General features: G+C 40.8%; 1 protein-coding gene across 7 annotated transcripts in view; it reads left to right on the top strand.

Moving 5' to 3' along the window:
• The window catches only part of TAF5L (TATA-box binding protein associated factor 5 like), a 31,623-nt gene that overhangs the window by 2,161 nt on the left and 12,913 nt on the right, over positions 1-16,549 (top strand). For all 7 annotated transcript variants that reach the window (XM_064282925.1, XM_064282926.1, XM_064282920.1 and 4 more), the window contains 2 exons: positions 6,616-6,760; positions 13,902-14,006. In XM_064282925.1, coding sequence (XP_064138995.1) covers positions 6,619-6,760; positions 13,902-14,006 — 247 coding nt within the window. In that variant the 5' untranslated portion in view covers positions 6,616-6,618. The remainder of the gene's footprint in view (positions 1-6,615; positions 6,761-13,901; positions 14,007-16,549) is intronic.

Here is a 16,549-nt window from a genome sequence, read left to right as displayed (position 1 = left end):
CCAAGGGGATAGTCTGCCTAACTAGCATGACTTACTGGACTGTACCAGATTCAAGCGTCCAGCCTCTCTTCCATGTGCTGCACTGATTGTTCTCTCAACAAGCATCTGTTAAGCTGCTGCTGTTGTGCTCCCCCAAGAAGCCCTTGGTCTACAGTAGGATACTTTAAATAGCAGGATTCTATAAAGGGTAGGAGCTCAAACCCTGCAGCCAAATGGCCTGAGTTCCAGCACTGCATAACCTTGGACAAATTTTCTCACTCCTTAGGCCTTCTCATTTGAAAAATAGTACGTACCTCATAGGGCTGTTGTAAGGATTAAAGGAGAGAATCTGTGTAAAGCACCTAAATGGTGTCTTCCTCATGGTATGCCTCAGTGAATGTTAGGTATTAGTCGTGGTGGTAGTATAAGAAACAGGCCTAGTATGATGAGTGCTGTGAGAAAGGTTTGTTCCTGGGTGCAGTGGGTGGAAGGGCCTGTGATCAAGAAAGCCCAGCTGAGCTGTGAAGCATGAGTAGAATTCAGCCAAGCCAGGTTTGAGTGCCAATGTAGGGGGGACTCTGATTAATGGAGGGATATTACCAAAGCCCCCGAGGTGAGGACGTGGGTTGGGACCAGCTGGTAGAGTGAGGAAAGCCAAGAATTTGGTCTAGATAGGTAAGCAAAGGCCACATTAGTGTAACTTCAAAAATGACAGTGGAGGTTGAATTTTTTTCATTCTTAACACTAGTGGAGGCAATAGAAAGTTCTTGAGCTGAGCACAGATGAGATCAGATGAATTTTTGGAATGAATGAGCTTTCAGTAGCATGGAGATTGGATTGAAAGTGGGAAGGGGCACCTACTTGTTCCTACTGCTTCATGCCTGCCTTGTGACTCCAGAAGGAGAATGGTTGCTTATCCAACACAGACATTTCAATCCATCTTGGCTAGAGGACTTACAGAAGGCATGAAGAAACCCTTAGATCATTCCAGGTATCCTTCTCTCTTAAAAATTTACCTTCAGATGTATACAAGCCTGACTACAAGGCAGGGCTTCTCCCCAAAAATAACCCTCTGAAAAGAGGGTGTCACTGCATATTCAGGTCTCTCATATGGCCAGGCACTCTCTCAGCTACTTCATTTTGAAGGCGGTGATGTTTGAGAAAGACGTATTGGACTCAAACAACCCCAGTCAATGCTAGAAAGAAAAAACAGGAAAGATTTAGTAATTATTCCTCACCATGTATCACAGAGCACAAGATTAGATGTCATTGTAGACAGAGCTTTTATAGATCACCAAAAAAATAATAATAATAAATTAATACAGTAAGTGATGAATGAAAAGTAACTCTGCCCACCTGAATGGGAGTATTTGTGGCATGGGTTGAGATTTCCAGTGATAGCGTCACGTATGGATTCAAGCTCTATTCCAGTTGATTTGGTAGATGTGAAGGTGACATGCTCTGGAAAGTAGGACTCGATGATTCAGAGCGGCGCCAGTGACTACAGAGACACTAAAAGATCAGGCAGAGGCATGTGGACTTGACATAAAGCCGACTTAATGGAACAAAACTTGGATTCTGTGGCCTTTGGCCTTTGTTCGTGACCCAGCATCACCTGTGCTCAAAATCCCAGTGCAGGGGCAGGACCGATACGACTAGCTGGCAGAGGACAAGAGGGTAGGCTTGGGTCAGGGGACTGGTGAAGGTTTGGAGGAGCTGGGATGGGAAGCTGTAGAGAAAGTAGTTGACAGGAAAAGGCTGTTGGAACATCCCTGAGGTCCCAGCCGGTGTTGGAGAAAATAAATGTCTAATGGCATCTGTCTGCGTGGCCGTGTGACTCCTCCCCCCCCCCAACAATCCCGTTTTCTGCAGTGAATCCTGAGCCCAAGCTATGTGCCTTATACATATGCCATTTAGTTCTCAGGAAGACATGGGGAAAAGCACAACTTGGAGTCTATGTCTGAGCAAAGATTCAATGTAAAAGACCATATCATTTTAAAATTCTACAATGTATGACTGAAGCTGAGTCACAGTAGTATGGCTCATTTATATTTTAGCTGTAATTTATATTTTTTCAAAGCTAATTCATTATACTTTACTGTGATGATTACTGCAAAAACTAAATTTCTAGGTCCTACTTGGAGTAACCTTTTAATACTGCAACTATATAGACTATTGCAAGAGAACTAATAATTGAGTACCTAGTAGGCACTTTGTATGACATCTCATTTAACAAAAAATACAAAATAATTTTTTAAATCTGTTTTTAAGCGTAAATTGACAATTGGAAAAAAATACATTTACTGAAAAAAAAGAAAAAAAAAAGCTGGCCAGCTATTAGAAGATTGGGTCGAGGAGCTGATTTGAGGATAGTGGCGGAGAGTCTCCCTGGTATGTCCTGAGCTCCCTCATAGTCAAAGCTGCAGCCTTTTTCAGGAGACCCTATTCATGCAGCACTCTATTGGCATTTGGTGGAATTGTATAGTACACAGCTTGTGATGTGATGCAGTGGGGGGTGCCTCCCCAAATACCCCTCTAACCAACCATATATGTTTGAATATAAGTGGGTGAGGTTAGGATGCAATCTAATTAAATCTTTACAGAGATTTAATTGGAGCCCTTGTGGCACAGTGGTTAAGAGCTCAGGTTAAGACCAAAAGGTTGGCAGTTTGAATCCACCAGCTGCTCTTTGGAAACCCTATGGGGCAGCTTTACTCTGTCCTATAGGGTCGCTATGAGTTGAAAATGACTTGACAGCAACAGGTTTGGAGTTTTTTGTTTTTGTTTTGTAGTTCAGTGTTACTACCATCACCCCCCTCATCTGAAGAGTGTACCTGGGTTCCTTGTATCTTTGCATACCCATATTTCTGTGGTTAAATATTGAGACTATGGCTGTGACTTTTCCCACACAGTTGCTACTTGGAGACAGGAAGATAGTCCTGTTCTGATTTTATATAGCAACTTTGTTGACATATTACCTGAACAGTAGGCAACTATCGATTTATGAGAAAGAGTTGTGTATTGTGTCAGAATCTTCATTTTAATATCCAGGAGTGATAACCGTGTAATTATAAAGAGAAGGGTCTATGATCATCTGTTTTTACTTTTCAGATTTAAGTTATCTCATGTAAATTGAAGAGTATACAAAATCCTAAAATTTTTAACAAAGATTGTATAATTATATCCAAGTATGATTTAAATTTAAAAGATTTCCCAAGTATGGAAAAAGCTAAGCTGATAAATTTAAATTGCAGTCTTAGTCTCATGGCTAAGCATTAGTCAAAAGACTGAGGTCTATTTTAAGGAGAGTGTGTATGTGGGTGTGTGTTTCAGTGTTTCCATTTATGGCTGTTAGTACTATAGAAATCAGTCATGATGGGGAAAACTGATTTCTCTGAAGAACTTTCATTAATTATTAATTTCACTTGAAATGTGTGTGCACTGGAATAAAATCAAGTTAAGTTGATTGGATCATGGCTCTGGTATGTCAGCTCAGTGTGGTTAGAAAAGGGAGTTAATGCCAGAAGTCCTGCCCTTAAGATCCTTGGCCCTACAGTTGGATCACTAGCTAACCTCTGGGAAGGTCTGTTGTCATGAAATGGTGGTTTTGATCTAGAGAAACTGTCATTTGGGCAAATTTATTAAAATCAGCATTTTACAAATTAATTTCTAGCAATCCCAAATATGGCCAGTTTTCACTGTTGCTCATTCTTACTCCTTTCAGTTTACTCCTCCATGTCTTCCATATCTTCCCCCCTCCTCTCAGACGTTACATACCCATACATCGTCCCACCTTGAGGACACTGTCACTCCAGGGCATCTTCTCCCTGTCAGTCACTGGTGTGTCTTTGCATGCGGAGCGTTCTCCTGTCAAAGACAGAATCTCTTACTCATGTCTGATTTTGAATGCTAATGGATCCACACCGATACATGCATGCATTCCCATGTCAGGCAAGAAAGAGACTTGCGGTAGGAAATCTGGAAAAGGTTTAGTCTCAGCTATAATGTGAGGAATCGTGAGCTGGTTTGGGAGAATTTTGGGACTAGGAGCTCTTGAAGTTAGATTAAAAGCAGCTTTAGCAAGCTGGGGGAGGGGGATCGTTCGATTGACTAGTCTCAACTTCGGGCCAGTCTGGGAAAAAAACATACTGTCGCAGCCTCTGTGCACATTTCAGTTTTTTTCTCTGAGTATAATGCTGAATCAGAATCTCCAGGGCTGAAATTATGTATACAGAGACACACTCGAATATGTGTAGCCAGGTTAGAGAACCACACGCTCAGACTGACAATGTAATGCTTACTAGTAGCTACAAAATAACTATTATCTGTTCTCATTGACAGACAGATGAATGCAGGGATTCCCTAAGCTCAAAGTATCAGAATCCTGTAATAGCAATAAAAAAATATTAATTAAAAAATTAAGCCATCTCTACAGTGAAAGAATAATACACCATAACAAGTGAGGCAAATTCCATAGTGGAAGGATGGTTCGGTATTAGCAAATTTATTAATATGTCACATTATATCACTGAATCTCAACTCCTTTATCAGACCCAGTACCCCTCGTTTTTAACAAATGTTTTCTACTCCCTGCTAATTCACAGATGGAATCCATAATAATCTTTCTATACCACCCACTGCTGTCAAGTCGATTCCAACTTACAGCAACCCTATAGGACAGGGTAGAACTGCCCCATAGGGCGTCCAAGGCTGTAAATCTTTATGGAAGCATACTGCCACATCCTTCTCCCACAGAACAGCTGGTGGGTTCGAACCACCAACCTTTTGGTTAGCTGCTGAGCGCTTTAACCACTGCACCACCAGGGCTCCTATCTTTCTATACACATAGTTTAAAATAACGTGTATGTGTAATACCCTAACACTTTGTATTTTTATATATAAATATATACGTTCGTATGTGTGCGCGCATGTCCTTCACTATTTGCCTGTTGTACGACTTTTAGAGAATTGAAAGATAATGTCTTCCAAGTACATTTTAAAGAAAGTCTCACAGATCAGTTCAGAAGGAAAGGATTCGTTAGTTACAGTATCTGAGATCAGTCATGCATTTGGTTATTCACCACATGCCGCACACTAACAGAAACTGCAGAGGGATAAAAACTTATATAAATCAACTTTTAACAGTATTGAAAGAAAAAAGTCAATTATCAGGTTTCTGGAAAGGGGCAACTTTTAAATCTTCAGGGGAAAAAATGGAGGAAATAAAAAAACAGAAGGCCAGTGCATGTAATTGAGCACTTAAGCACAGCCAAATAAATGACCAAAAATAGATACTCCATAGGCAAAGATTAGAGTTTAATAGTGGTTACCAGGGCAGGAGGGACAGGTGGGGGGGGGGCATTGTTTAGGAAGCGGAGAGTTTTTGTTTATGGAGATGGAAAGTTTGGCGGTGGGTTTGGTGATGATTGCACAATGTGATTGATGTAATTGGTTCTCTTGAATACACACATGAAAAATGCTCAACTGGCAAATGTGTTCTCTGTATTTCTACAACAATTTTAAAAAAGAAAAAGATAGACATACCACACAAAACAACTGGCAACCCTTGATTTAGACAGAATATTATTTTGACGGGGACAGTCACGTACATGGGTAACACTGCATGCATTCCAAACCACACACCATATTTTCATCTTGAAGGGAAAATATTTTTTACATGACAGAACCTAGAAAATGAATCCAGCTATCATTGCTTCGTCTGGACTGCAGTATACTTCTGGCAAAGTAGTGTTTTCAGCTCATGCCAACACTAGGGATTCCTGTCATTCTTGATAATAGCTTTAGTATTCAGGGAAAATAGTCCTTCTTGTGAACCCTCAGATTCACTTGAGTTATTCGAAAGTAACTTACCAGTGCTTAACTCACTTCCTACCGCTTTCCTTTTCTTTCCTGTAAGAATTTGTGAGACATATTCCAACACATAGACATATCCGCTTACTGTTTTGATCTTTTTCTATACCTGCAGTTGTAAATAAAAAGTGAAAGAAGTAATACGATTAAAATGAAAACACATCGCTCAAATCCTTCACTTAGCCCTGGTAGCGTTTTCCTGACTATTAAAAAAAAAAAAAAACTATAATATTCCCGTTTCCCACTATAGATTTCTCACTTTCTCAACATCTAATTATCCAGTTTCCAAATTTTTCAGATCTTTGTTGTTGTACTGCCTCCTGCCTGCTTATTGGCTATTTCACTGGCAATGAACACCTCTGTCGCTGGGTAAGCAGGGGAAATAAAAGGTCCTGAGATTCAGACTGGTCCTGTTCCTTGTGAGCGTCTGTAAAGTCTCATGGTGCTGATAGAAATCATGATAGTAAATGGAGTTTGGAAATTATCTGTGATATTTCATTGTCTGTGCTATTCCTATTTTCCATATTGAAGTTGGCTGTATTGTCATTGGAATATTTGATAAAATGTAAGAGAGTACCAGGTTAGTAGTAGGGAACTTAGTTTTTGTTTATCTTAACTAAGCCACTTAACTAGCCATGTGACTAGTCTTTCTCTGCTACTCATGTTACCCATCTGTGATGTTGTGGGTTGGATTAAATGGTCTTCCAGACCTCGTATTTCTGAATGCTATGGTTCTCTCTCTAGCATTTGTCTCTCTCTTTGGAGGTCATGAAACGAGTGCGCACAGAGCAGATTCAGACGGCAGTGTCCTGCTACCTCAAACGCCGACAGTACGCGGATTCAGAAGGTCTCCTAAAACAAGGATTGCGACTGTCACAGACTGCTGAAGAGATGGCAGCTAACCTCACAGGTAACGGGGGGCTCTCCTCCTGTGGTGTGAGAAGAACTCAAGTAATACCTCTGCCGGACTTCGTCTTTTTTCTGGAGCTAGAACTGGAAAAGCAAACTGTCCAAACATCTGAGTGAACAGCACCAAATGCATGCTGCTGGCCTCAGAAGTGAGCTGTCCTTCAAAAAAAAAAAAAAAAGCCATGCTCAAATGCCACTTCTAAAAACTTGCTTTTATTCCCTGGCTAAAAGTAATATTTCCTTCCTCAGAACTTATAAATTATTTTATCTGGACCTGATGCTATGTGTAGCTTTTTCCATTGACAAGCTATTATCCCATATGACCCTTAGGGACAGGCCTCTCCACAGATCCCTCTCATCTGTCATGGAGCCTCACACATGGAAATCAGTTGTTAGGTAAATGAGTATTTGGGGACCAGTGATTGGAAATATTGATATCTTATGTTCCTGAGATTTTTAACATTTGTTTGTCTCTGAAATTGGGTTTGATTTTAGGAAAACTTGTCTCGAGTCCATCTGGAATAACGAATAATTGTTACTCAGCTACTTTGTGAGTTCAGGTTTTTATTTGATGTGATTTTCTTTTATTGAATTCATGTGCTGGAAGTTTTGAAAAAACATTTAGTGCAGTGCTTTAGGGCGATTGTGAACGACTTGAATGGCTGTGCTTGGAGTTAGTTAGTGCTTTCCCTAGCTCAGTCCTGGTTCCCCTCCTCAGCTGCACAGATTGCATCCTTCTCTCTTTGTTCCTGGACTTCCTTCTTCTCTTAAAAGGACCTGTCACCACCTGCTCCATCCCTTAATGGTTTAGCCACCATACTGGTAGCAGCAGTTGTCTCAGCTGCCTCTTTTCTTACTACCTTTAGAATCAAGGACCCAGCCCTTTTGGACTTAAGGGTTTGTCTTAGTTTCCTAGTGCTGCTGTAACAGAAATAACACAAGTAGATGGTTTTAAAGAACAAATATTTGTTTTCCCACAGTTTAGGAGACTAAAAAAAAAACTAAGAAGTCCAAATTCAGGGCAGCAACTCCAGGGGAAAGGAGCTCTCTCTGTCAGCTCTGGGGGAAGACCCTGTCTCAGCTTCTATAACCCCCACCATTCCTTTGTTCCTTGGCGATCTTGACATGACATCTGTTTTTCCCCCATTTGCGCTTGCTTCTCTCTGTGTGTCATCTGCTCTTTATATATCTCAAAAGTCCTCAGGTTTAAGACACACCCTACACTGATAGGTTCTTATTACTATAACAAAGAAAACAGTATTCCCAAGTGGGATTACTCCACACATATAGTGGTTAGGATTCCAACACATATTTTGGGGGAATGTAATTCAGTTCATAACATGATTAGTATAGTTGCTGAGGAGAAGAGTGTTGGGACAGTACAAACCTGAGAATGTCCTCAAAAGAGTGGCTTCTTACTCCCTCAGAGATGATAGAAGCAGCCTACCTGGGCATCTGCCTTACCGTTCTTTAGTGTCAGATTCACCCTTTCTTCCTTTACTTCAAACTGCATTGGGTTACCTTTGATAAAAACACAGCTGTTGTTGTTGTTAGGTGCGTCGAGTTGGTTCCGACTCATAGCGACCCTGTGCACAACAGAATGAAACACTGCCCGGTCGTGAGCCATCCTCACAATAGTTATGCTTGAGCTCATTGTTGCAGCCACTGTGTCAATCCACCTCATTGAGGGTCTTCCTCTTTTCCGCTGAACCCGTACTCTGCCAAGCATGATGTCCTTCTCCAGGGACTGATCCCTCCTGACAACATGTCCAACGTATGTAAGACACAGTCTCGCCATCCTTGCCTCTAAGGAGCATTCTGGTTGTAGTTCTTCTAAGACAGATTTGTTTGTTCTTTTGGCAGTCCATGGTATATTCAATATTCTTTGCCAACACCACAATTGAAAGGTGTCGGTTCTTCTTCGGTCTTACTTATTCATTGTCCAGCTTTCACATGCATATGATGCGATTGAAAATACCATGGCTTGGGTCAGGTGTACCCTAGTCTTCATGATGACATTTTTGCTCTTCAACACTTTGAAGAGGTCCTTTGCAGCAGATTTGCCCAATGCAATGCGTCTTTTGATTTCTTGACTGCTGCTTCCACGGCTGTTGATTGTGGATCCAGGTAAAATGAAATCCTTGACAACTTCAATCTTCTCTCCGTTTATCATGATGTTGCTTATGGTCCAGTTGTGAGGATTTTTGTTTTCTTTATGTCGACGTGTAATCCATACTGAAGGCTGTGGTCTTTGATCTTCATTAGTAAGTGCTTCAAGTCCTCTTCACTTTCAGCAAGCAAGGTTGTGTCATCTGCATAACGCAGGTTGTTAATGAGTCTTCCTCCAATCCTGATGCCCTGTTCTTCTTCATACAGTCCAGCTTCTCGGATTATTTGTTCAGCATACAGATTGAATAGGTATGGTGAAAGAATACAGCCCTGACGCACACCTTCCCTGACTTTAAACCAATCAGTATCCCCTTGTTCTGTTGGAACAACTGGCTCATGAGCACACTTAAGTGTTCTGGAATTCCCATCCTTTGCAATGTTATCCATAATTTGTTGTGATTCACACAGTCGAATGCCTTTGCATAGTCAGTAAGACACAGGTAAACATCCTTCTGGTATTCTCTGCTTTCAGCCAGGATCCATCTGACATCAGTGATGATATCCCTGGTTCCACGTCCTCTTCTGCAACCGGCCTTTTTTTTTTTTGATGTTCAAAAAACAGGGCTAGCAGCAGATTAGTAGGTGCCTTATTGTTTCTAACAGCATATCCAACTTAAAAGGCCTCTGTCCCACCCTAGCCTTCTAAATGTGCTCACACAGCCTTTAATGCGTATTGAGGTCTCCTGCTGCCCTACAGTTAGATCTGGAGACAGTAAGTCCATGCTGTTGTTGATATGAAGTAGGAGTGAACAGTATTGAACAGTCTTCTGAAACTGTGCTTTTCTTAGCTTGTTAGGTGATGCATTGTTTTTTTCTGGAAAGTCACCAGGAAAGTGAGGACAGGGCTTGAAACTGGTTCGATCTGGTTCAAACCCTGCTGAGAATTTGCATTTCTACCCCAGATATACTGAATCAATCTACATTTTAACACGATCCCCAGGTGATTCTTATGTATAACAAATGTTGAGAACCACTGCTGTACTAGTGGTTCTCATAATTGGTCCCTAACCAGCAGTATTAGCATCGCCAGGGAACTTGTTAGAAATGGAAATTCTCAGCAGGGAGTTGAACCAGAACAAATAGGTTCAAAGCCGTGAGCGAGGAGCATTAAGTGTGATTATCATAAGGTTTCGCCCTGGACCTCTCAGTTAATTGAGTGATCTGAATAATCATGCATTGATTAAGGCAGTTTATGGAACAGCTGTTGTAGCCCAGGTGCTGAGAAATCCTAGCGATAGTGAAGATTTGATCCTAGCTCCTTAGTGACGAAGGAACTTAGAGTTTTAGTTGTCTCTGGCAAGGCAAATAAAGCAGTGATTATAGAAGAGTAGCATGTAGTAAGTTCTGTGAAGGAGGCATGCCTCAGGTTCTGCAGGAGCAAGAAGGTGGTCATGATGTAAATTAGACTGTCAGACAGGGAAGGTTTCCTGTGGTTCCTGGCACATGGTAGGGGGCCAGTAAATAGAAGGAAGGAGCTGAGACTCAAAGAAGCCATTAGGAGCTTACCAGGGGGATGAGTTAAAGAAAGGTATCCAAACTATCCAGTGTGAATTTGAGAAAGGTCACTGTGGTGGCAGTGTTGATTGGTGAGGGCCCAGATTAGAATCAGGGAAGCTAGTTAGAAGTAATAGCGGTAATCCAGATGAGCAGTAAGAAAAGCTTGAGTTAAGAACATGGTAATAGGAATGGAAACGAGAGGATAGGTTTTAGGCAACTATAGGACTTAGTAAGGAGCCTTGGTGGCGCAGTGGGTAAAGTGATGAACTGCTAACTGAAAGGTCAGTGGTTCAAACCTACCAGCTGCTCCCCAGGAGAAAGATGATGAAGCTGCAGAGACGGATTACCCAATAAGTGAGGTACACGCAGGCTTAATTGTGTTTACTTACTGATCTGTAGTGAACAATTTCACGTGGGTTTCACCACAGGCCTCTATAAGCCAGGTGAAGTTGTTCATTACAGATTAGTAAGTAAACAAAGTTAAGCCCATGCATACCTTGTATACTGTAAGCCGGTGTGTACCGTGCTTTCCGGTTAATCCGCCCCTGTGTGGCAGTCTGCTTCCATAAAGATTACAGCCTTGGAAACCCTATGGGACAGTTTTACCCTGTCCTGTAGGGTCACTATGTGTCGGAATTGACCCAATGGCACCGGATTATGGTTTTTGTAGGTTTTAGTGGCTGCTTAAATAGGCCAACATGAAGGAAAAGGAAGAGTTCCATTCTTCTGTATGCAGACTTTGAGCAAATCTGCCCGCTTCCAGTATCTCTCCTCTGCCCTCTACCACGTATGGACCTAAGTTCTGCTAGGGTAAATCAACTCTCGGCTACATCCCTTTTTGTAGCCACTCTGTGCTGTGCCTTCTTCAGTCCTGGTGCATTAATTACCATTCCTCCGTCCATATTCTGTCTTCTAAAAATGTGGTCATGTTTTATCCAGATTGCTGTTAAAGATGGCTTCTCTCAGTCCCTAGCCACATTCCCCCAGCCCCACCCCCACCCCAAAGGGTAAGGGAGTTTTTTTTTTTTTGAAAGCATGAACTTACATAATGGAGATCAAGTATACGTTTACATACTGAATATTGAGATTCCGGCCTCCTTGTTCTGCCTCAGCTACCGGGAACCCTGGTAGCCAGGCATGTTTCCTTCAGAAAGGGGATTAAAAGATTCTTCTCTGGAGAGTCTGCCCAGCCCAGGAAAAGAGATCCACAAATACTTACATTGGGAAATTGCCTATCCAGGTCATCCTAGTTGATAAACTGCACTCACATGCAAGTTCTCCATCAACTTTTGAGTGCCTCGCTTTTAAATATGAGCAGATAGCTAGGAATTATCAGACACTAGAAGAAGTGTCCCTAATATAAATGATACAGGAAAAAAAACAGGCCCACAAACAGACCTGAGCAAGTAAATATACAGACAGAAACTAATGTTCGTTAGCGGTTACCAGGGAGGGGAAGGGGGAAGGGGGATTCACTCTCTAGATAGTAGACACTTGTTATTTTTGGTGGTGGGAAACGTAACACTGAATGAGGGTCAAGTGTACACAGCTTGACAAAGGTAAATGATGTCAGTAAAATGTACATAAGAAAAAAGGACCTGTTGATAATTGCTATGACATATTTTTGAAACAACAGAAAAAACAACCAAAAATATCGATATTCATGCATATATGTAGGCATATATGTGTATAGGTGTGTATATATAGGTGTATGCTTATGTATATGTGACTGCGTGTACATATATTCATATATACAATAAAGCACATAGGGGGCACAGTTATGGATACTTCTTCGATATAACCAAACATCTCGCAGAATTGGATTTCTGGGTTTGAAGAGTTAGGACCATAGTCTTGTGGAACACATCAGTCAATTGGCATAATATAAGTCATAAAGTTAGTTCTATATCCTAGTTTGGTGAGTAGCGTCCAGGGCCTTAAAAACTTATGAGCAGTCATGTAAAATACAACTATTGTTCTCTCCTCATCCGGAGTGAAAGAGAAAGAGGGAAACCAAAGACTGAAAAAAGAAACTAGTCTACAGGACAGATAGTCTACATGAACCATGGCCTCAGCTACCATGAGACCAGAAGAACGAGATGGTGCCCAGCTACCGCTACTAACCGTTCTAATCAGGGCAACAGTAGATGGAACCTGATAAAACAGGAGAAAAATGTGGAACAGAACCTCAAACTCCTAAAAAAAAAAAAAAAAACTGAACCGGTTGAAACTAACGGACTCCCCAGGACTATTGCCCTGAGATGCCCTTCAAACCTTAAACTGATACTAGCCCCTGAGGTCATCTTATAGCTAAATAACCATTTGGCTCAAAAAATAATGAATATTACCAGTAAGTAAAAACAGATGAGAATGTAAGGGGGTAGGGGAACTAGATTAATGAAAATGGACCAAAACAGAAACAATGAGAATGTTCAGGCATTGTAAAGAATGTAACCAATGTCACTGAACAACTTGTGTAGAAATTGTTGATTGGAAACCTAAACTTCGGTGTAAACCTTCACTGAAAACAATAAATTATTTTTTAAAAAAAGGCAACTCAGGGAAAACAAACAGCAGGGAGAAGAAAAATTCAAAACTACTATCATTAATATCCTTAAAACAAGAGTAGAATATTATTTAAAAAAAAGAAGAGTATCCAGAGAACAGCAGTTAAAATTTTGCAAATTAAATACATGAGAATAAAAACAAAAAATCAGTAGAGGAGGTGAAAGTTCAGGAAGCCTCCCAGAAAGAGCAAAAAGTCAGAGAAATGGAAGCTAGGAGAGGAAATTAAAGGGTCAGTCCAGGAGATCCACCCTTGAAATAATAAGAGTCCCAGAAGGAGAAAATAGGAAATCAACAAAGTGATTCAAGAAAAGTGTCAGAACAGAAAACTATGAATTTCCAGATTCAAGAGCCCACTGAGTGCCTAGCCCTCAGTATGGATGAAGATGGACCCAAACCCAGGCACATTTTGTGAGATTTCAGAGCACTGAGGGTCAGAGGTTTCCAGATAGGTCTCTCGTGAATGGTTATGCCTACTTGGTCTCATTGTGTTTATTTACCTTTGTGGTTTATACCTTTTCGGTCTTCTACAGTCACCCAATTGGGTAGCCAAAAAAAAAAAAAAAAAAACCCCAGTGCCGTTGAGTCGATTCCGACTCATAGCAACCCTATAGGACAGAGTAGAACTGCCCCATAGGGTTTCCAAGGAGCAGCTGGTGTATTCGAACTGCCAACCCTTTGGTTAGCAGCCATAGCACTTAACCACTACACCACCAGGGTTTCCAATTGGGTATCAGGAGAGAGAAAATATAAAGGAGTGTCATAATTAACCAGAAGCCCCAGCATGCTTTGAAAATGTTAGTTGCTGTTGAGGCATACTCACCACCCTCCTCCACCCCATCCCATCCTGCCACATTTTGGGTTAATAACTGTTTCTCCTCCTCCCCACTTTTGTGTATCTTTCCCCACAGTCCAATCAGAATCTGGTTGTGCCAACATAGTGTCTGCAGCCCCTTGCCAGGCAGAGCCCCAGCAATACGAAGTACAGTTTGGACGACTACGGAATTTTCTCACTGGTAAGTATCCGGCCCTAGGAACCTTTTCCTACTAAGATTAGCGCAAATTTCCCTCAGAACCTACAATGTGCCAAGCATGGTCCTAGGTCCTAGGGACTCAAAGGCAGTTTACACAGTCCTTGCATTGAGAACTTAGGGTCTGTTGGAACTCCTGACAGAGTTAAATCACAAGGTTACAATTTACAAGGGCAAGGGCTCAGGGTGTTTTATTCACCATTTTATACATTATACATGGCCTTCAACACAGAGACCGGCACATAGATGCTCAGTAGACTTGTACTGAGTAAGTGAAAGCTGAATCAGCCAGACAGAGAAACGTCTTTAAAGGCAGCACTTTTGAAATACACCTTGATAGCTTGATAGCTCTACTGATAATATAAACAAAAAAAAACCCGTTGCCATCGAGTCGATTTCAACTCATACCAACCCTATACTTGACCACTACACCACCAGGGTTTCCACTAATAACATAGTACATCTTAAAATACTTTTTTCTCCTTATCTCAAAATTGCAAGATGATAGTCCTTATGAATGAGCAAGATGAAACTTCTAAGATAAAAATACTACAAATTGTGGTTTAGGCCAGTGTGTGGGGGGTGGAATGACGACTAACACGAAATCAGCATATGTGAGTCCTCGTCAGTTCTAACTCATTGTATGACTTTTAGAACAAGCCACTTAAAAAAAGATGAGTCACTTAACCTCCCTGGTCCTTAGTTCCCTCACATGTGAAGTGAAGAAGGCTAAATAAAGCAAATGATCTCTCCCAGTCTTAAAATGACTGGTTATAATTTTAATGTTGGAAAAATTATTGCACTGAGAAACCATGTTAATTCTAATTATTAATGAAATTTTTTTGTTGAGTCCTTTCTGTATACAAAACACCTTAAGGTATAGGAAACAGAAAACTTTCTCTGCCTCAAAAGATTGAGAATAATTACCAGGTATTGGTTAGTGGTAAACTATAGTTAAAATACTTTGAATTTGTTTTATTTCTCTTTCTTTATTTGGAAAAATCCTTGTATTAATAATGTTTAATGGTAAAGATACATGCAAGATGATCCACATATAAGCCAAAATAATATACTGAGCCTAAGTCACATACAGTTAAGAGTTGTCCTCATTTTACATACTTATGACTAATGCCCATGTTGGTTTTATTTTAAAGGAAAGAATGTATGTTTTCTATAGTCTAAAGTTGGGGAAAATGGCTAAAAACGTTATAGAAAATAAATATTACAAAATAAAACTCAAGAGGAGGTTATCAATTTTACAGTCCTTGAATGATGGAATTCATAAGAATTGTCTGTTAAATAGTTATAAAAATGAAAAATTATGAAGATTAAAGATTTAGCCAAAAAGAGTCTATTACGTTTAAACTGGAAAGTAACTCCATTAAGATTTTCATACCGTATGGGTGTTAAGTGTCTCAGAACAGTGATCAGCTGCTTTCTATTTTCCAACTTGGATAGAGGAAGAAAACATGAATTTATAATAAGCAGGATTTCATCCAGAGTTAAGCGAAGACTTGGAGAGAGTGAGAGTTATCTTTAATCACTAGAATTGGTTTTAATTTTCTAAGTCAGTTTTTAGAAAGTTATTTTTCTCAGTGAAAATATGATTACGTTTATCCCTCTGTGACAGATTTATCTGACCATTCTAGTTGTGGGGAACCTGGTTTAGAAAGAAGTGCCTAGTCTCTTTCAGCCTTTCTCTTTCGTTCATTCAACCTATCTGTGTTAAATAAGCGCTGACTGCGTGCCAGGCTCAGTATTACAATAGGGTGTGTCGATAGGTTCCCTAACCTCACAGAGCATAGTGTCTGATCAGGGAATTAGACAAAAAGCCAGCCACCAGATAGATAATTACAGTAGTGGTCCTGTCGGGAACATGACTTATTTCCATTACAAACAATGCTAGGAGAGACCCCAAAGGCATTATGTATTTTTATGCAAATAATGCACGCCTTCTGCGTTTGCTTGCCGGCTGCTCCCTCCTCACAGGAGACACCCTGACAAGCACACCATGCCAGTCCTCTTCCACATGTTGCTGGTAAAAAAGATGAGCATAGCGCGCTTACAAAAATACCTCAAGGAGACAGGATGTGGCCAGCAGGCTGATGCAGAAAGAAGGGGCGTGTTATTTGCATAAAACATGGTATATAGATTTTTGCTTATGTATTTTTAATTACAGAGGCATAGCTATAATAAAATAGACTCATTGAAATAATTCTGTTGTTATTAAAGTGCTATATATTTTTTGTAGTGCAGAATTAATACGTTTGGTTGACCACTAGTGTGATTTAAGAAGTCCTCGGGTGGCACGAATGGTTAAGCACTGGACTGCTAACCAAACGGCTGTCAGTTCAAGCCCACCGAGAGGCACCTCAGAAGTGTAGAGCCTGGCGGTCTGCTGTTGAAGGGTCGCAGCCTGGAACACCCTGTGGACTGCAGCTCTACTCTGCACTCACGGGGTCGCCATGTGTCAGGATGACTCACCATCGAGCAACAACAGTGGAATTTATCCTAGTGCAAATTTTTCT

The sequence above is a fragment of the Loxodonta africana genome, chromosome 3 (genome assembly GCF_030014295.1).
Source record: "Loxodonta africana isolate mLoxAfr1 chromosome 3, mLoxAfr1.hap2, whole genome shotgun sequence".
NCBI classification, from domain to species: domain Eukaryota; kingdom Metazoa; phylum Chordata; class Mammalia; order Proboscidea; family Elephantidae; genus Loxodonta; species Loxodonta africana.
The sequence above is the reverse complement of the archived record's forward strand: the minus strand, read 5'-3'. Positions and strand labels throughout refer to the sequence as shown.